This window comes from Anser brachyrhynchus (genome assembly GCF_964034855.1).
Source record: "Anser brachyrhynchus genome assembly, chromosome: 12".
In the NCBI taxonomy this organism is placed as follows: domain Eukaryota; kingdom Metazoa; phylum Chordata; class Aves; order Anseriformes; family Anatidae; genus Anser; species Anser brachyrhynchus.
This window is the reverse complement of record NC_137707.1, coordinates 14368550-14389547: the sequence shown is the minus strand read 5'-3', so window position 1 is coordinate 14389547 and position 20998 is coordinate 14368550. Positions and strand designations below refer to the sequence as shown.

At 41.2% G+C, this 20998-nt stretch overlaps 2 protein-coding genes across 13 annotated transcripts in view; one reads left to right on the top strand and one right to left on the bottom strand.

Moving 5' to 3' along the window:
* Positions 1 to 9731, top strand: part of SMPD3 (sphingomyelin phosphodiesterase 3) — a 120730-nt gene extending 110999 nt beyond the window's left edge. For all 12 annotated transcript variants that reach the window (XM_080553036.1, XM_080553034.1, XM_080553029.1 and 9 more), the window contains 2 exons: positions 3787 to 3949; positions 5130 to 9731. In XM_080553036.1, the coding sequence (XP_080409162.1) occupies positions 3787 to 3949; positions 5130 to 5231 (265 nt within the window). In that variant the 3' untranslated portion in view covers positions 5232 to 9731. The remainder of the gene's footprint in view (positions 1 to 3786; positions 3950 to 5129) is intronic.
* Positions 1 to 20998, bottom strand: part of PRMT7 (protein arginine methyltransferase 7) — a 52526-nt gene that overhangs the window by 11221 nt on the left and 20307 nt on the right. Inside the window, exons 17-18 of the transcript XR_013938640.1 lie at positions 19091 to 20199; positions 1691 to 1926 (exon numbers count right to left, since the gene is read on the bottom strand). The gene's annotated coding sequence lies outside the window, so the exon portion shown is untranslated. The remainder of the gene's footprint in view (positions 1 to 1690; positions 1927 to 19090; positions 20200 to 20998) is intronic.

The following is a 20998-nucleotide window of genomic DNA, read 5'->3' as shown; positions in this document are numbered from 1 at the left end:
GTACAGTACGGTATGCATGGACACTCAGACGAATGCATTAGGTGAGGCTACCCCTGGTGGTCTTGGTATGTTTTGAACATGTCCAGGATCTTACTTAATTTCTAAGGTCTAGGTTTAGTTTATATTCAAAAGATAAGGATTTGTTACAGCAAGTCACGCTTTGCACATTCAAAAGCCTGCAACATTTCTAGGCATTTCTATTCACGTGTTGAAAAACATGAATTTAGTACATGTGAAGAGGATTTTTGGGAAGCAAAAGTAAGGTAATTTGGCCTCTACAATCAAGTTTGCAAATGCAAATCTGTATGTGGGTGTAACATTCTATTTTATGGTTCCAAGAGCAGGCTTGGAGCTCTTTAAAAAATAGAATCTGTGTTTTCAAGCAGCCTTTTGAGACAATCTGTCACCAAATTAATTTGGGGGCTATCTTGTTTTATTCCCTGAAGAGTTGCTTGTATTTAGCAATTAAATTCCACTGACAAATACATGAATGATACATAGCCATTAAATGATCAATACAGGTTTAGAATATTACTCATGCTACCTTATGTATATGCACAGCACCTCAGTATGAGGTAGCTCAAAAATATTCTTAAATTTTGGTAACAGAATATACACAAGAATTTTTGCCTACTAAAAGTGGCTTACATTTTCTCCAATATATATTTCTTTTAAACCAATGAAAAAAATTACTTAACAGGAATTTCGACTAGCTTTTTATACACATCTGCAGGGAAGCTAGGAGCTGAACGTATAAATTATGTAAAGGTGCTTTTATATTAGAGAAACCATCACTTCCACAGAAGGCCAAGAGAGCCAGTCCTGCCACCTCTGCAAGGGACTGGTAAACGTAATTGTAGAAATTACCAATCAATTCAGTAAAATTCAAAGTCGTTAATGGAATCTGGGCTTCAAAGATTTTTTGAAGCATTTTTAAAAAGCATTTCTCCTAACATATGTAAGTGAAGTACTGAGGGACTATGGAGGGCTATTGAGCACTTTCCAGCTCACAAGGGTTGTTCATATATGCAGCAGAACAGAGTACAGCCTAAAATTGAACCGTTCTTAAATTTTTCAGTAAAACTTTGATCAAGCTTTACAGATACTTAAAACAGACATTGAAATTGGCAACGTAAGCTCTTCAGAGAATTATTTCTCCATCAGCACTCTTCTGTAGTTTATAAATAAAATTAAGTAGTTCACGTTATCAAACTAATTAGGCCATGAAAGCAGTAGAACAACTAGTTCTTAAGTATCTCTTTAATGTTAAGTACAGCATACGTAAAACATTGGAATAGACAAACCTACTTGGTACAAATAATGAGCAAGTCATTTATAATTATAGAACAATTAATAAGCTAGACGTAACCATCTGGGGCCCTCTAGCAATGCTAGGAGCTGCACAAGCTTCTATTCAGAGAGCCTTCGTGAAATGCACGCAACTGATCTTGTGTCACAAAGGTAACGCTCACCGTCAAGCAAGGACTGGAATAAGCCACTTGTAGTCTCTAAACCCTGAACAGTCTTGCACAGAGGAGCACCTTACAAGACAGCTAAGAAACATGATTTAAAAGCAGATTTTTCTAGACTCCACAAAATTGCCTGTCTCCACTGTCAGGTAGTGGCTCTCAATTCTGGGCTACAGGCAGAACCACCACTACTAGCCATCCTTAACTCAGGTGCTGCCCACCTGGATGAGAGATGCTCCCTTACGGAGTAAGTTTATGGCTCCCTTACATACACCGCTCTTCATGTTCCCCTGTTCATGGCAGCTGCAGTCGGTAGTACAAAACCAGTGTCCAGAGAAATGCAACTTTCACATTTAAACTGAAGAGCTTCAGTCTCAAGTAACTCCAAAAAGGAAAAACTGAAGTTCCAACTACCTTTCTAGCTTGCCTTTGTGTCCTAGGAGTTAAGACAATTGTTCTGAAAAAAAAAAAAAAAAATCAGATTTAGTTGTGTGACAGTCATAATTAGTAATGTTCACTTAAGTTGTTAGCATTTAACAATTAGTATGGCATAGCCGGATGTTTGGTAGAGAGAAAGAGTAAACCATTATGTGTAAGTGATAGCAGTTTTAGTCAGAAGCACATGCATGCCCAAGTATAATAAATTCTCCCCAGGTATTTGAAATTAACATTTCTCTTCCATGAGCAGTTGTGCAAGTTAAGTGAATACCCAGTGTTCACAGACATTCAAAAGGAAGGAGCTGAAGCTAAAACAAATTCATCTTTCAAATTAATGCGTGCAAGTTTTTGTGCACAGTACTGCAGCAGTAATCAGTTTCTTCTACTTTGTTTCTTAATTGGCTTTGCCAAATATAAATACAATTTTTGAAAGAGGTCAGTTCCATCAAAGAGCTTGCTTTCTTGGATCTAGAAAAAGGATTTCAGGAAGTCAATCATTTGCAGTAGCTCTTTGTAAAATCAGCTTGCAAATGGGGTGCAGGGAGTAAGCTAATTTAACGTGAGTTATTAGATGACAGTCTAAAATTGAATAATACATAAAAGGAAGCTTACTTTTATAAATTGGTTACAATAAACTCTAAGAACCTTCAATACTTCACTAAGTCCAAAGGGACTTAGAAACACTGTGATTAAATAACTAGCTATACAACCATAATTTTGTCACTTATTTTCTGAAGGCACATGAAGTACTAGCAGGCATCAATTGACCCAATCTTACTGATTATAACGTTAATGAGACCTAATCAACTGTAGCAAGTGCTGTGTCCCCTGTCACCATCCGAAGCTTTCCAAAGAGACAAAACTTGACAAAGAAACCACGTGAATCTAAAACATTTAAGACACATCATGACAGTCTAACATTTGTCTCTTGTTTTTCCTTCATTCTGTACACTCACATGCATAAAAAACAAACACACAAAAACAATCATCAAAAAGTCATCCAAAGTCAGAAACTGGGTGACCAAAAATATTTTTTTTCCCCAAGGTGAAATTAAAGGCTTTACACCTGCTGGGACCCAAGTTCATGGCTCAGTGGTTCTCCTGCAACAGTTGATGTAGCCTAATGGTGTCATCAACTCTTACACAGGAAATCACAGAACCTTGAGCTCAGGGTTTGGCAGGTAAGTAAAGGAAAATGATTTTCAGGGAAGTGACTTTGAAAAACATTTGCTTCTGTATTTTGAGCCAGACAGAAGAAACATGACCTCATCTGGCCCTCTCTTCTGGCACAGTTATCATGCAAAACAGATGTGATTGTACTTGATATAAACTGTTGGCATGCTACCCTGTGCATGCAGTTACTGCATGCAGCTCCGCTTTCACGTGCACAACTGTGTCTGTTGTCTGTAGTGCTACTTCGGTAGATCTTTTAAATAGAACATGAGACAGTAACACAAGTTTCCTTTTACATCCAATAAAACAGCAAAACAATACTGAAAACATACAGCATAGCAACACAGAATTATTGTACAAGACAAATGGGGACCTTCAGGGGTTATCTAGTCTCTACTACAGGATACTACACACAGCAGGAGGACAGGTGCCTGCTCTCACATTTTTATTCTCCTGGCTACAAGGGTAGGTCTGCAGGACCACTGTACGGCATCAGTGATGCCAAACCCACCACAAGGCTGTAAGAGCACTGTTAGCAAAGGTACAACCTCATATTGACAGAGACACCTGGGAGAAGGTGTGCTTCACATTGTGTATTCAGCAGTTCTGGACAGGTGTTCTTGCCCTTATTGGGGATTCAGCGAGCTAGCATAATGCACTAAGGGACAGAACAAGCCAAGATCTAATGCCTTTTTTTATGTAATAGGGTGCTGGAAAGTGAAGAAGGAAGGAAAGGATACTTAGTCTATCCCACCAGCAAGAACCACAATTCCAGTCAAAAGGGGAGGAAGGCTTCATTGAAAGGAAACGGGAGGAGGATTGATTATATGCTTTATACAGAAGAAGGTCTCTACCTGGAATGGAAAGTGGTGAGTTTTACAGATAACAAAAAGAACCATAACTCACAGAACAGACTTGTCTGGATAGTTCTGCAGCCCCTTCTGTGTGGGTTCCAGTTTATATTCCAAGAAGAACCTGGTGCTTTGCTATCTTCTACTGTTTGTATGCAAGTACTGAATGTGAAAGCCTATTAGATAAATTTTAGATAGAGTTGTATCAATCCTTATAGATGTGCTGCCCTCTATAAGGAACAATTTTTTTTTTTGTTTTGTTAATCTTTTGCCAGAGTAAGTGTTTCCACTGATATTTTCCATACCAGCAGACTGAATACTTTTTAATCTTTTCAACTGTCTGGATGTGCTTTTGTTATGCCTATGAAAATCAACCTAAGTTGCAAGTCTGCAGTACAAAGGCAGAACTTGACACGGGCTAACCAGAATGAGAACCTGCCCTGCACTGTCTGCTGCTTCACACAGGACCTTGCCTTAACTGGAATTCCATGATGAAAAAGAGAAAGTAGTCCACCATAACCCATTGCAATTACCAAAGAAGAGCAGGCAATCAAGCAATTCAGCGCAGCTTAGCAGATCATACTTCAATCTCCCTGTGCACTCTCTGGACATGGCTGCTGAGCAGCTAAATTCTTTTGAGGCTTCTTGTTTCAGATGCAAAAATGCCTGTGGTGCATCCATATAGTAAACCCATCTTATATTAACACAAGCAGCAAGTCAAACCAGTATCTGAATAGTTTTGACGGAGATTAGGTCTTTGATAAGTCTCATGCTGACAGCAAAAAGAGAAATTAGTGGCTAGGAAGAGACTCTTTCCCCTCAGGCCATGCTAGTTAATGCTCACCACAAAGCTCCTACAAACTACAGCATCCACGCTTCCTCCAAGCAATTCCCAAAGTACTGACAAAGTAAGTAACTGGCCCACAGGAGGGGGCAACCGAATTGTGTGAAGAGAACGTTAAGGTCGCTACATCCAGCTTTTGGAAGCTGGGAAGCAAGCAGTATTTCGTATGGAAATTTAATTTGGTCCTACACAATCTTGCCAGGACAAAGGCTGGAATTGTGACACAAGGAGCAGGGCTCCTGATTACTTTTTAGCATCTCAGTCTAATGAAAGCAGACTTCCTTTTTAGCTGTATGCCATGCCTTGTACAGTACAGTCCCCCAAATGTCTTTTTACTTTTGTTTCCTTCTGCAGGAAGTGGAAGAGTTCAGCTTTATTACCCAGCTAGCAGGCTTGACAGACCACCTACCAGTAGCAATGCGTCTCATGGTGTCTACAGGAGAAGATGACCCTTAAAACTGACCAGCTTTGAGAGCTTAGAAGAGGGAAACGTTAATGATATTAAGAAAATATCGCAAGTTGAGAATGAACTATTCTGGTGCCACGTTAGGAAAGATGACCAGACCTGACCCAGGCTACTCCCCAGAACGTACCAACAATGGAGGATACAAAAAGGGAAGAAATTGAAGGGGTTGTGGCCAAAAGCCACTGTCACAGGTTGCTCAGGCAACAGGGCAGGCCTGTAATACAATGCTTTCACTGTGGACTGAACGGAACCAAGATGGAAGTCCTAATTCCTTCTGAACCAGTGCCATTCTTACTAAAACATGTTTTTATACTAATATATAGCACAATTTAGTTTGTAATTAGTCTGTGAGTTAGTGCTGCTCAATGGTTTTTTGCATAATTTCTTTGTATAACTACGAAGCTAAAGCTTTTTTTCTTTTCTTTAGCCTGTTGAAGTTGTAGTAGCGTGCTTGCATCAGTAGCATGCGCCCGCACTGCATGCCACTCTGAGATAAACTAATCAGTAAGATACCATGGGGAATATCAGAATAGAAGTTAATTCAAAAATCAGATACCAGCCAAAGCAAGGCATTCTGGGACTGGTAAACCCTTCTGTCATAACACAAAGATCTTAAAGCAAACAAAAACTGTTTGATTTGCAGAACAGTAGTCTCCTCTCCAATTTAAGGGTATTTAAAAAAAAAATCTGAATTAAGGCATTAAGAACACAGTTGTACCACCCTTCTTCCAGCTGTGATGCCACTGAAATTGTGTTTTGTCCAAATAACAACTCCAGAATTGGGTCTTTAGTTTTTTAACTGCAAGCTATTCCCTTAAGAAGAAATATAGTTCCCCTGTAATGTCTTTTCTTTAACTCCCACACGTGGGGCAGTTCTGAATTATGGTATGGGATGGTGTATGTGTTACAGTAGAGTGAATAGATTTCTGTAGTACCAGAGGTAACACCAGAGCCAATGTTCTGCCTTAGCTAGAAAGAGTAAAATGGGAAATAGATTGTAAAATGCATGCTAGATATAGGGTTAACATAAACATAAGTGACATTTGGGGGAGAAAGTGTAGAACAGCTTATGACTGGTAAGGCAGGATTCACTTCATTTTCCAAAGGAATCAGTACACTTAAAGGGAAAGCACAGCACAGGCAGCTAGAGTAACTACAGAACTATGACTCTCAGTGTTCAGTAACTACTTCATTTGAGCAGACTGTAGATGTACGTCTGTGAGACACAACTCTTCATTTGTTACATGCTCACAGACTTTAATAGTGGTCTTGCCATCTAATTAGTATGTTCTTTCCACTGCAACTCTGTAAATGTGCGGTTACCCCCACTTTGCCATCTTATCCCCACGACCTGACTTACTTAGCCCCTATAACCTTAATGGGGAAAAAAAAAAAAAAGGACGAAAGAAAAGCTGAGAATCAGGTCTATAACTCAGTTTCTTGGCTTTTCTAGGGCTTTAAATTCAGAAGGGTTTATATTGCTGTAAGAACAATGAGACCCCTTGCATTTTAACCAATACTTAGTTTCTTCTGCCTAATTCCTCTTCAGTATTAGAGGTGTTTCCTCTACATTGCAAATTCCCCGTGTTCAGAAGAATTAATCTAATAGTTATACTTACTCCATTAAGTAAGCTTTTTTAGTTCTGCTGGCCACAAACTCCTGAAGATCTTGTTATAGTTTAGTTTCTACCTACTAGGAATCAGCTTGAGCTAAATCAGAATAAACTAGACTTACATTAGAAATCCTAGTCTGCGCAGCCTCTTGTACTGGCTTTACTACAGCAAACAACAGAATTTATACTTAGATCAGCCTGATTTTGCAAGTGGAGAAACTTCATAGTCAATGAAAGTAATGGACTGACAGTATTGGCTAATTCCCAGTAGGCATTAGGCCACTGCTCACGCTCCCAGTGCACCCGATGTTGACACGTTTTATGCCTCACTCCCAGTCCTGGCATTCCTTCAGCAGAGACTGCCTCTTGCAAGTGTACTGTGCCAAACCATGCAGTAATCTGCAAAGCGTAACCCATGGGGACTCAAAAATGGAACCAGACTCAAATCCCCTTTTTGATAAAATTAGGAATTCAAGTTTACAGCATCAGAGACTTCAGTGTACTACCCCAGTGCACCATCAGTTTCCCACTTTGTATGTTTCTCTTTATACAGAGGGTGCACGTTAAGTGCAATGTGTTTTTCTCGTTTCTTATCTTTCCATCCAATTCAGAAAGACTTGTACCTGAAACAATGCTTTTAATCCTATTTTCTACCTTGCTTGTATTTTATTAACCTTTTTAAAAAAGAAAAAGCAAACAGTATCAATAGCAATTTGTGTGCTGTCCAGCAGCTATTTCTCAGTAGGAAGATTAAATATAAGGTACAGTATTTTTAATAGCTTTCCTAACAATGTAAATTACAATTTGATATCAGTTTCACTAAGCATCAGTTGCAGGAGCTGAATTTGACACTGTGTGGGGTATAATCATAAAACTACTGCCAAACAATGTTACCTTATTTACAGTAACACTAACATTGTCTAAATTACTTCTAAATTAGTTCTATGGCTTTCTGCTGGCTAAAAACAAGGCACTTTTGTCAACTTTTTGAGATATGTTGAGGAATATTTTTTCAAGTTTGAGGTAAACTGTTTTAGATTTTGATGTTCTGAAGTTTTTCAGCGATCAAGAAATGGACAGTTGTAAAATGTTCTCTTTAAACTGTGCACACACATTTAGCCAGTCTAGGTAGTTCTTACCGATTTACTGTCTTACAGATCTAACTTTGCAAGAGACTGATGGCGGGAGGTACAGCTTCGTGGCACCACTGTACAGATGCTCCTTGCTTTTTTGCATTGATCCTGTGCCTTCTGATGCCTTGATACGCTTGCAGGAGTTAGAGAGCATATGTACCAGTAAACTGTAAAGAACAGACTTTTTTTCCCAGAAGAGTAACATCCTGGAGAAAAATGAGTTTGTCTACACAACTACTACAGTTCCATATCCTATCTCACAAAGAATCATTCAGACAATGACTGTGCTGGCAGGATATCAATCATTACAAGCCTTAGACAGATATTATGTAACAGCGTATTTGCATACAAAAAAAGAAAAAAGACAAAAAAAGGCAGAACATGCCCAGGAAATTAAAGCCTGGATAGCTTTTTTAGATGTCAATCCTACCTTGCTGAAGGACAGCATGACCCAATTTATTAGTAGGATGTTATTTATAAGAAATTTGAGTTAAGCTTACTCTACTGCTGCTTACCCTACTTTGTACAGGAGTTTTAGGTATCTTCAAGAAGTGGGTGATAATGCTATAATTGGTTTAATAACTGCCACTCAACATGGATACTGTAGATGATGTGTCATCTGTTTTTATAAAAGCCAGATAACATCTTATGTTCAATTTGCATTTTACAACAGCAGTTCTAGAACAAGTGAACAAAAGACATGAACGAGGACAGCTGAAAACTAAGAACTTTCAGAAGATTCAAGGATGTCAGGTCGTTACAAAGTTGGTACCTTTAGATTACTTCAAAAATCCAAAGAACAGAAAACAGTCCGTACATAGCCTTTCAGGCTTTCAGATCCAGCTAACTGTGCACTGTTTGTCTGAGGGCCTGAAAGGGATACACAATCCACCTGCTTTGCACCACAGCTCAGCCACTCAGGACTAGGATAGTAATGTTTATGTACAGCTTCATGCTACGTGAAAAAGTGTTTACTACAAATAATTCAGCTGGTGGCCAGCTAGTTTTGTCATCATCACAAACCGGATGCTTAATAGAAGCAATCTAAAGCAACTAAACATAAACTGTACCACAAAATGGCTCCGAGAAGCCTGCAGCCCTCGGAGGTGTGGCCTGCTTTAAGAAACCCTTGAGGAAGCTGTCTTGTATATTGAGTTTACCTGTCTTGTGCTAGAATTATTACAAGGTTTTGTCCCAGAAGCATTCTCAACTAGTCTGGCTAGACCCTCAGTCCTACCTGTTGGATAAGACAGTAAGAAACTTAAAATTCCAGATTTTTTTTTTTAAATGGCCTTTGTTTGGTGGTCCAGATTAAGCAGATCTGACTGTCTCCAGTTTGGTCTCTGAGCCACCCTCAGATCACAGCAGCACATCAGTGTCAGCACATATCATCAGCTCCAAAACAAAGTGTTTTTACCTCCTCCTGGCACTACAGGATGAGAACAGAAATAACTACAATCCAAGCACTTTGAAAAACTCCCAATTTTACCATTCATTATGATGAGGGTCAAATTGTTACTGAAGGTCTCATTTTTCCATGCCATCTTGTTTTAAATATAACCTTGATGCTTTTAAAAACTTGTATTATTGCTGAGGTTTAGAAATCCTTTAACAAGAATAACCTTTTTTATTTCAATAATTTTTCGGTATTGTATCCTTCTGGGACCTAATGTTTTTATATGGTAAGCACACACCTTCTGACATTTTGTTATAAATGTATTAAAAAAATAAAAAATTAAATATTTTCATTGGTTTCTTTGCCTGTAAGAAAACCACAACCTTGGACCTGATAAAAACAAGGTATTTTGAACAACAGGGAGAGGTTTTTTTGTTCTTTATTGGTGCTGAAAGGAGTAACTGGTTGATGCAAACAAGATAATAAAATTTCAAGGCTCAAATGTTTCTTTGCAGTCCCCTTCTTATGGTTTTGTGGTGTAGAGTCTGATATCACTAACAGAAATGTGACTCTAAGATGCAGTGGCATTATTACACATTTGCCTGCTTTCTCATGGGGGGATCGAGTATGGTCTCACTGTGGTATGCCTGTTCTAGAGAAGCTGCAGAAAATAACAGGTGAAAGACCCAAGTGCTTTTAACTCAGCAGCCACCCTGGCTTCTACTGCTCAGCTATCCCCAGCACATACCCCACTCTGTTTTCAAGCCGTGCAGCCTTGACACTCAGCTCAACGCGTGCAGCTCAACATGCATACACAGCACCTGCCACGGGCTGCAAAACTGAACCCTGCACCTCACAAGTTCAAGCTTTAAGTACAAGGACATCCATTCTATGTTGCATTCCTCTCACGTTTCATGGAACACTTCATGAGAACAGCTTATTATGCAGTTGTACATCTCGGCATCTCAACAGTTATCTAGTCCCTGAACTAACTGAAGCATATATTGAAATCTATACACTGTACAAAGTTAATTAAAAAACAAAAACAAGATGCGTACATGTTCTTAAGAAATCTAGTGATTTCACAGAACAATGTCAAGGGAAAAGAATCCTTTTTAGTGATTCCGTCTTTGAACAGTCCCCAAAGTCTTTTATAAAGCTGGCAGAGAATCCCACCCGAAAGAAATCATTCTCTCCACAAGCAGAAAGGAGGAAATAAGCGGAATGCAAGTGATTAAGGAAGGAGACAGTGCACACCCATCTTGTCACTAGCTCAAAAAGGAACCACTCCATCTTGCAAGACAGGATGTAACAGAGGGATCTCTGCAGCTTTCTCTATTGCTGCGCAGTTGAGTGTCTGCACCCAATGCCACCACTGCATTACAATTTTGCAGCAGCAGACTCCTAGTGTGTGGCTCTCCTGCAACACCGAATCCATTTTTCCATCATATGAGTTTGCATTATTACGTCAGTGCCTTCCAAGTTGGCTCCCCTGTGCCAAGTGCTACAGAACCACGAGGCTTACAGAACACAATCATTTCTGGGAGTTTGCACCTTCCAGACGTTTCAATAAGATCAAGAAGTACAGAAAGGCAGAGGTCCTTCTCCCTGCTCCTCCTGCCCCGTGAGTTTTAGTGTAATTTATTATGGACTGCCGCCTGCAGCTGCCTGTTGGTCAGCCCTGTAACTGCAATGCCATCTGCCTCTTTGGCTGTCATACAGATTATCTTGGCAGAGCACCCATTAAAATACAAACCTCCCCATCCCACTGAAATTTCTGCTCAGAGTGCTGCTGAAACCATTATTTTCCTAGCCCTTTTCTTTGATGATTTAATACTTTGATGTACTAATCCTCCTTCCCCGTTGCAAATAATTCAAGTTGCTCATCTACATTTTCATGGCCTTTCAAAACACACGCTCTTACCCTCTCCTGTTGTTTATGACTAACCCAGATCTACCTCCTCCTATGTTTGTAAGCCCTCCAAATTTCCTTCCATACTTTCCCTGACATTTAGGGAAGGTTCCAGGCAGCCATTAGAGAAATCAGTGAACTGGGCTTGCGGGGATGACTGGCAGGAAAACAGCAATTCTGATTCTCATCTTCTACATAATGTCAGATTTAATAACTGTTCCTTACAACCATGAGATGTGGACAAGGAGAAATACGCCTTAACTGCAGCTAAGATTAGATGGAGGAGGGCAGAGGAAAAAGTATGTGAGGGCAGTTACACTTTGCATCATGGAATCACCGTCAACATTTAATCTGAGCCTAAAGTTCATTCCCCTTCTTTCCCTCCCCAACCCTTTACATGTCTGAGGAACGTGTCATACTATTGCAAATAGTTTGAGCTCCTGAGGTTGTGCTCAGCCCTACATGTCTCAGTGCCTATGCCAATACTATTACCTCTCGCAATGACACTTTTCCCATCTTTGGACTCAACTGCCTTCCCCTTTTCGTTACGTCCTGCCCCCTCTTTCTGTCTCATTCACAGACCCTTTGGGTCAGAAGACCATGTCACTGTCCGTTTACACAGCACCCAGCATTACCTCGTCAAGGAAAATGGTTCCTGTGCACCAAGAAACATCAAAACATTAAAGACTAATCAAAAGATGGAATTAACTGTAGTAGAAGTGTTTCAGCCTTCCTGTGTGCTTTAAATGATGGTATTAGTTGAAAATGATTCCATACACAGACATTTCCCTCTACCTTCCTATTAACATACTAGCTTTTAGCTTCCTGGTTGTAAATACTCAACTGTACATTGCATAATTCTTAGAGAACAACACCTGCTTAGTCTGTTTCTCTGGCAATGTTCATAAACAAGCTGACACATCACCTTCCCTCAATTCCCACACGAGAACGTCAGTCACCAACACACATCTGCAGTTTTTCCTCCACTGCCAAGGTCTCCCTCTCCCTTCTGTAAGCAAACCTTTGATGTCTGCAAAGCCCAACCTGGCAGAACAACTCCAACCACTTGAAGTGCTGAGGCATACTTAGTAGGCCATGTGTGTCAGAATACCCTTTATCCTTACAAACACTGCAATAAAAGCCTACAGCTTCACAGATCAAGTAGTTGCCACTGTTACACTATATTTTTAAGAGCATCTCCATCTTTGTCAAATTTTTAAAAATACTTTGAGCCTCTCCAACTTCATACAAATCAAAAAGGTTAAAGTTAACTTCACTTGCTTTATTGTTACAGATATATTGGTAGAGTAACACTGGCAGAGGCTTTGGTAGCTTTGAACAGATCTCAGTCTCACATTGGGCATAAAACTTACACAAAACTAAAACATGATTTCTTTTACTGTCTTTATTTAGGAGACAAGACACCTGCTGCAGTTCCTGATTCTAATACTTTACATACAATTATACATGGCTGTGCTATTATTGGATCTCAAGAGCAAAAATAACACAAAAAAGTCATCATTTATGAAGCTCTGATCCCTACTGCTCAAATTCTTATTTTTTAAAATGTGTTTTTAAAGTAATCTGTTCACACCTCCAATATTAAAGTTCCCCACCCAACATAAAGATGTGAAAGTACATAGTTAGGCCAGTCTTTAAAATAAAATCATTACTATCCATCCCCTATCCCAGACAGATTTTATATATATATATATTAAACCGAAGGAATCACCCACAAAACCCAAACAGAAATGCCAACAGAAACCCAGCTAGCTCAGACCAAACCCAGAAGAATTCAAACATAAAACCCTCCGACTTCTATCGCAGTGATTTCATTACTGCACTTCACAATTATCTGATAAAAGCTCCGCGTGACCATCACTTAGAGTACACCAGATTTTTTGCAAAGCTCTGACGAAGCTCCTCAAGCCATGGAAATGTGTATCAAAAGCAGCCAGAAGCCTTTTAAGCCCCACTCCTATTTGCAAATGTTTGCAATGTTCCAAATCACAGCAACACTGCTGTGAGTGGACTGAAAATTGATCTCTGACCACTTTTCACCCAGCTAAAATGGAATCTGCCTCACAGATACACACGTGAAACGCTGTATTAGCCAGTAATTGATATAAAGTCTTCTGCCTTAATGATATAAAACGCAGGACGATTACTAAGGCACAGAGGTGTTACGCCAGAGAAACAGAGCTGTTTGGAGAACAGACAGTAACATCTTAAACTGAAGGGCAGGGGAAGGGGGCCCTGCCCATTTACCTGTGAGCTGTGATTCTCACAGAGGCCTGGCAGAACAACTCACACAGTGGAGGTCGGGATAAAGCTAAGAGCTGCCCTATTCCACAATAATACTGCTGCAATTTTAAGATTTGGGCAAATGCAGTAAAAAAAAATGCAGGGATTTTCAGCACTGCACACTAGAAGAGACAGCTCCGGCACCTGCGTGGGCAGCCTCCAAAGAACCCTGCTTCTTTCCAGTGCAGAGATGTGGGAGCTTGTGGCCTGAAGTCACCCAAAGGCAGGATATTCTGAATGGATCCCACTGCACTGAGGGGGCGAAGAGATGGCCATGTAGAGGGGGAAGGTGGTGTCTTTCAACATCAAATGTAATTAGGTCCCCTTATTCTCACCAAAGAGGTTCTAAATTAGCAGAAGACTTAGCTTGAACACTCTGGCCCTGCTGCAGTTTGGGTAGGATCCTCACTCCTTCTAATCTAACTAGGTATAATCCATAACATTCTTTGTCTTTGCATGCAACAGGTTCTTCAATACCTTTCAAATGCCAATCCCAAGTTTTGAATACCCAGCAAAATCCAGCTAGATCTTCCTCTACAATTAAAAATTTATCCTGAAGTCAATAGCAATGTTGTCAGCTACTGCAAAGCCAACATTTACTGTTATGTTTGGCTCAATAAGGACCTGCAGGCTATCAAGGAACAACAGGCAGTTGCAAGTCCCGCAAGATGGGAAATGAAAGAGTTCCTAGGCCTAGTACGGTGCCAAGCACTATGCTAAATATATTTCTAATGAAAGGTGTATCACACAAGACAAACTGATTCTCAGTATGCAGCCTAGTCCATTATCTCAGCCCCAAATTAAGGGGCTGTTATGAAACAGGTATTTAAACTCTATTTTCTGTTTCTCCTTAGTTACATATAATTTCCCTTTTCCACATTTGCTGAGAAAGCTATTTATAGCTGCCGCAAACTCAGACTTTTAACAAACTGTGTCTTTTATCTCAAAATAAGCACATAAGAAGGACTTCATGCTGTAGCTACTTCATTAATTATGAGACTGGTGTTCTTGGAACTCTGTGGCACACACAAACAATCGGTGCTTACACTGGTGAGATCCCTCTTACCCACAGCTGACCTTGCGTGTGCTTCCACCTCAAGGCAGAACCCTCGGGTTACCATTCTGCAGCTGTTTGCTCCAGGGTTAGAGCAAATTAGAAGCTGTAAACATAGCATTTATCATACACCGACAGAAACAAATGCTGAGTCTGGTGAAATGCTGGGCAATTGCCCCCTATCCAGTATAAAAAGCCCTTGTCCATGACTGGACTCCCAGAGGCTGACAATTAGAAGGTTTCTGACCACAAGACCAGTGAAGTTCAAAAGCAGCTTCCAAATGACCACAGTGGAATGTAAAAAAAAAAAAAAAAGTAAAAAAAAAAAAAAGTAAAAAAAAAAAAAAGTAACTGCTTGCTTTTAAAACAAGAGGGTGGTGTATCTGTAAAGAGAAAATTATACGCATGAGGCTTACCCCAGGCAGGGACCAGACAGAGCAAACCAGAAGGTCCCACTCAGTCCTGTGTTTGGTTTGAGAACAGGAGAAAATTTCAGAACTTCTTTTGCTTCTGGGTAGTCATTGTTTACAAGTGCATGCATAATTATCTATTTGGGACCTTGCTTGTTCCCAAAAAAAATAAAAAAATTAAAAAAAAATCATGTTTTAAACATCGGCAGAACCGCCTTTTGCTACTAGAAACTCTTCAGCTATGAATAACTCCTTGTCAAGGCACTGGGCAAGAAGATCGTACTTCCAGCTCCCCTCCAGCATGGGGGAGGCGAAGGGCAAAGGGGTGGGAGAGGGGGACACTGGCTTGGCAGGTGTACTACAGAGACACAGGAGCATCGCAAAAGGAAAAAAATGTTAAGAACATGAAAAAATACTAAATGGCCCTTAGTTATTTTGATGACACTCCACAGAATATACAGTTCTGGATAGTTTTATTTCTGAGAAGCAAGGTTACACCAAGCTTGCCTTTAGTTTTATGTAAGCTTTTATATTAAACCTTATTTGAAATATAATTCTATGATTAGCTGTTGCCCAGCCAACCTAGGGAATGCAAATACAGACTGTGTCAAAAAGAGACTCATAGCTCTCAGCTTTCAAGGGAAGGTAAAGAATGGGGCAGTGTATCTTAGTTCTCAGCTAGAGGCTGAGACACAAGCAGAATATTCTTCCCTTCAGCAAAGGGATATAGGCAGCAGCATCCAAGAAAGCAGCAGGAAGCTGGCGGTGGATATAAGCCATTGCATCGATCTGAACAGATGATCTCCTGTGAGAAAATACCTTTATTTATTCAGGCAGACTACATGACTTAGCTGACTGGCACCATGACAAACACAAAAATGGCAGCATTCTAAATGGGACACGTCTTCCCATTGAGTGAGGCTTCAAAGGAGGGAAAAAAAAAAGAGAGAAAAAAAGGGCTAAACAGCACTTAGAAGCACCGCATCATTTCCTTATCACAAAACTCCTGTTGATAACCTGATGACTTCCACTGTGGAACAAGGAGCCTGCTGCCAACCACATCTGTACATTAGCATAGCTACATGGGATAATTAGAGGAGTTCACTCTCCATAGCACAACCTTGACATTAACCTATTGTGGGAAGAACTGCTTGGATCATGCAAGGTGCTGGTGCCCTTTTGGAAGGAAAATGCTACTTATAGCCCCACGCTGCTGTTTCACTCACATGATCTTTAAACCTCAAAGAAAACCATAGCCAGACAGCACAGGCAGTGCATACGAACACAACAGGAAATTGACCTTGAAGAGAGCCCTCCCTGTGACAAGCACAAAAGAAAACACAGAGAAATTGAATGTATTGTCAATATATACCCATGAAACCTGTGGAGTAGAGTGCCCTAGTAAACTAGACAAAGAGACTGTTTTGTACTGAAATACGAAGACACATTCTTTTCTAGATCTTTTCCTGCCTTCTTCCCTTTTTGAAGACTTATTCGATGCATCTTGCAGGGTGTGTGTCAAGGTAATGCAAGTGAGGGTGAAAAAACATTTAATGGAAGTTGACAGTATCACAGTATCACAGATTTCTAGGTTGGAAGAGACCTCAAGATCATCGAGTCCAACCTCCGACCTAACACTAAGTACTCCACTAAACCATATCGCTAAGCTCTACATCTAAACGTCTTTTAAAGACCTCCAGGGATGGTGACTCCACCACCTCCCTGGGCAGCCCGTTCCAATGCTTAATAACCCTTTCGGTAAAGAAGTACTTCCTAACAACCAACCTAAAACTCCCCTGTCGCAACTTTCGCCCATTCCCCCTCGTCCTGTCACCAGGCACGTAGGAGAACAGACCAACCCCCACCTCTCTACAGCCTCCTTTAAGGTAACTGTAGAGAGCGATAAGGTCGCCCCTGAGCCTCCTCTTCTCCAGGCTGAACAAGCCCAGCTCCCTCAGCCGCTCCTCGTAAGACTTTACTATTCTTTTAGTCTGCTTTGTAACATAAAGGGAACTGCTACTTTTTGCTGAACACTAATCATGTATTATGCAAAAAGAGAAGGGAGGATAGGTAATAGAAGAGATACAACTTCCCTGCCAAGTTTCGTGCAAAGCAGAACATGTAAGAAGCGCTGATCTGTAAACAGAAGTACAGTTAGAATCACCCTTGATATACTATGGAAACAAAGAGGTGTCACTGTGCTTTCCAAGGACCTTTCTCTACATATCTCCTGTGTCCTGTGAAGATAAAATTGAGTCAATTAAATAAACTAACAGAATGGAGAAACTTTTAACAGAAAATAACTTAAAAATATGAAAACCAGGACACATGCAGTCAAACCTAAAAAAAATATGAGCTTCTGATGTCCTCTTGAGAAAATGGCTGCAAATACACACCCTAACTTAATACATTAGCACAGTTTTCAGCACAAGACCATAAAACATTAACATGCCTCCACACGACCTTCATCCTTCTGCACACTATGTCTAGAGTCTCAGGAACAGTGCTCCCTAACACCACAGAGGCTGAACAAGATACACTTTGTTGTCATCTTACCACATTTTCCACATGCCTTGTCAGTACCTTCAGATAAAGTTTTTTGGTTCTTTTTCCTAGCCTGGCACAGCTCCAGAAGTATAAACTTTAGATGAGACCTTTTTGTAGGGAGAAACACCTTTTGCTTAAGAGAAGTCCCCCTAATTCTGGGAGACTTTTGGCTTGCTTTTTTGTTAGCCTCTTGAAACCTCTGCATCACTCTCAGGATGGACAGACTGGTCCTCAAGGCACAAGGGAGGCAGGAAGAATGAGAGAGTTTTGCCATTGGTTTTGGCAAGGCCAAGGCTCAATGACAAGTCAGCCATCACATGGACTCTGTGAACTGAATGAAATTGACAGACTGAGAGTCCAAAGGCCATTCTGATCACTAGGATGGGAGCACACTACCTGAGATGCCTAATCACAGAGACAGGTAGGCAGCTGAGGTTAATGTGTATCTCAGCTCCCTCACTTAACACAGGTGCTATGATAAAGATGCATTTTTTTTTAAATGGCAAGCAATTTTCTGTTTTAAAAGAACCAGGGATGACTAGCTTTTAATGTAATGAACCCTCCCCTGAGCGTTCAGCCTTGCTTGTATAAACTACAACAAAATTAAGACTAAAGTTAATCCAAAACTGAACTCTGTGACCAATGTTTTCCTTTGATGGTTCCCACCCGCCCGCCTCTTTCACCTATAATAAGGAAAGGTACGATGTAAATACAAGCCATAACACAGAAAGGGTCCTTAAAGGGGGGCAGAAACACAAAACAAAACAAGACAAACTACTGCCTTCTGCTTTTTTGTCAGTCAGCGTGGCTTGAAAAATTGCTATTTAGAGATATTTTATTATTCGTAAAGAAAAATGAAAGTTTCTCAGCAAACTGGACCTAAAAGCAACTAAGTCTAGTGCTAAAGAAATTAAACCTTTTGCTTTGTATCTCTACAGAAGGAGAGTTCAAAGTATTTTTTCCTCTTCAAAAGCCTTCCACTAAAAGGCCATAGTACAGAGGCTTCACTCACAGGAAACGAGCGACAAGAAGTATCATGGAGAACTCTTGGACATCAGCTAAGGAGATAGAGAGACCCTAATTGCTACTGCTGTTTTGAAACGCCAGAGGTATAAGCATGCAATACTAAAGCCACTGTCTTGTCATCAGCTTACTTGGTACAAAGTCCCAGCATGCCAGGACACACATGTGGCAAGAGAGCAAGCAAAATTATATGGTAGGAGTATTTTTGTCACGCCAGTTTATTACCCACGTGTGCTTGGTTTTCTGAGTCTGAAAGTCTCACAGACGGCACTCGACACATGAAGTTTCATTTCTGAAGTCCCACTGTTCTCCTAACGCGAAGAAAGCAAGCCTCTGACCTACAGCCCCACCACAGCCGCCCCCTCGGCGGTTTTACACCTCAGGGCCAGACCTGTCCCCGTCCCCAATCCTTCCCCCCCAGCCCCGTCAGCACAAACGCCTCCCCGGCCCGGCTTACAGCTGCCCTTCCCGGCCGCCGTCCCTCGCCGCCTCGTCCGCCGCAGCGGGGAGAGTCGACGGGGTGCGAGGAGAAAATGGCCGCCCCCTGCCCTCAGGCGGCAGGAGGCCAAAATGGCGGCCGGCCTGAGGAGGGGGCTCGGCCAATCAGGAGCGGGGCTGGGCCCTGTCAGGTGCCAGGGCTGAGGGGAGCGGGAGCGCGGCTGAGGCGGCCCCAATACGACGCCCCCCGACCCCAAACCGGCGGCCCTGGGAGGTCAGCACATTGAGATTCTGCTGGGATCCCCGGCTAAACTTGCTCCTGGCTGCTTCTCCCATCCTCTTCCCCAGCTGGAGGCTCCGGGAGAGTCGCTTCGTTGCTAATTAGTTCCGGATGCTTTCACAGCCCTTTCTGACTAGAGACAGGGCTGATCATCAATCCTTCAGTGTAAATGACTTTGCAGTTGCCTGCAAAGTGGGTATGAGATTATGTATGTAGGCCTACAGCACAGTCACTTCAATGTTTCCTAGAAATATTACAGTTGAGGAGAAATATGACATGTTCAAGTGCTGTAATGAATGCTGTTTGTCTCTCTCCCAATGCCATTCATCGCAGCTGCTTGATTTATTTGCTGATTCTCAGGGTTGTGAATAATTGGTTTCTTAGATACTCTTTAACATGAAGCAAGCAGTTGCTTTATTGGAGTACAGATATAGTAGGATCCATCAGCCTTGAGAAGCAGAAGCCCAATAAATTGCAGTGCCCATTATTTCTTCCACTGCGCAAGCGCCACTCTCCACCTCAGAGAGTGATGTACAAGGCCAGAAAAAGCAGAGGTTGCAGAAAATGAGAGGAGCAAGAGACAACATCCACAGCAAACACGCTGCTGCTGCAATACATTAGGCAGCTGCACTTGAGCAAAACCCTGAGGAAGGAGAAAAGCTGCTTGTCCAGTCTCCAGGGTGCATGTCAGAGCTAACATACCCCAGGACCCACACGACTGCAAAGAATACCCTCCGGTGCAGGGCTTTCCCTTCACATACATGAAGATAATCAGCTCTCATTCTTTCATTAGTGCCCTTGTCCACAGAAGAGGCATCCTTAGGGCTCTCAAATCCTAGATAAGAATCCTGCTGGGAAAGAAAAAACAAAACTGGGTCAGCTTTGTGACAGTCTTTCAAAACAAAAACAAAGCCCTATGGCCTTATATGTATATACACTTTTTTTTTTTTAAACCATGGTTTTAATTACTGAAGTATCCAAGGATTTGCTGCCTCTGAGCCTTTATCTGCTGTATCTCGGTCAAACCTCATAAGGCTGCACTTGAAATCACACTGCACTAAGAAAACAAATGATTAAAGCAGAGCAAGGAAGTCAGGGGATTAGTTTACTCTGCATGGCCTTGAGCAAGTCATTTTTAGCTCCTGAGGCCCTAATCTTACAGCGATCTCAGGGCAGATGAAACACATTAACGCCTACACAAAGCACTCTTGCTTTTTCCTCATCTGAAGAATGTGGATAATTATACATGCCTCTCTCTGAGAAGAAGTGTCTTAATCATTAATCCACATTAAATGACTGGAAACATTGAGTTTGAAAACAAGTACCAAACCAAATTAACAGTTTGCAATGCCCCCAGAGTCAATAAGGTAAAATGGTGATGCAAGCACCCATTGTATTCAGCTCACAATCGTCACTAGAAAAAAAAAAAATCTAACATTAAGAAGCTGTAAGTCTATTCCCCTCCTAACAACCAGCTGTAACTACAAATAGAATACAAAAGATGAGTGCCTAAATGAATTAGTCTTGAACTGCATCCTCTATCTCGTTAAATGCAGGAAGCCTACACAGAGCAGTTTCAAAGGGACTAATGAAGGAGAAAAGCAAGCTCCTTGATCCCAGTTCTTGAACTGTCCAGCCCTTAGACAA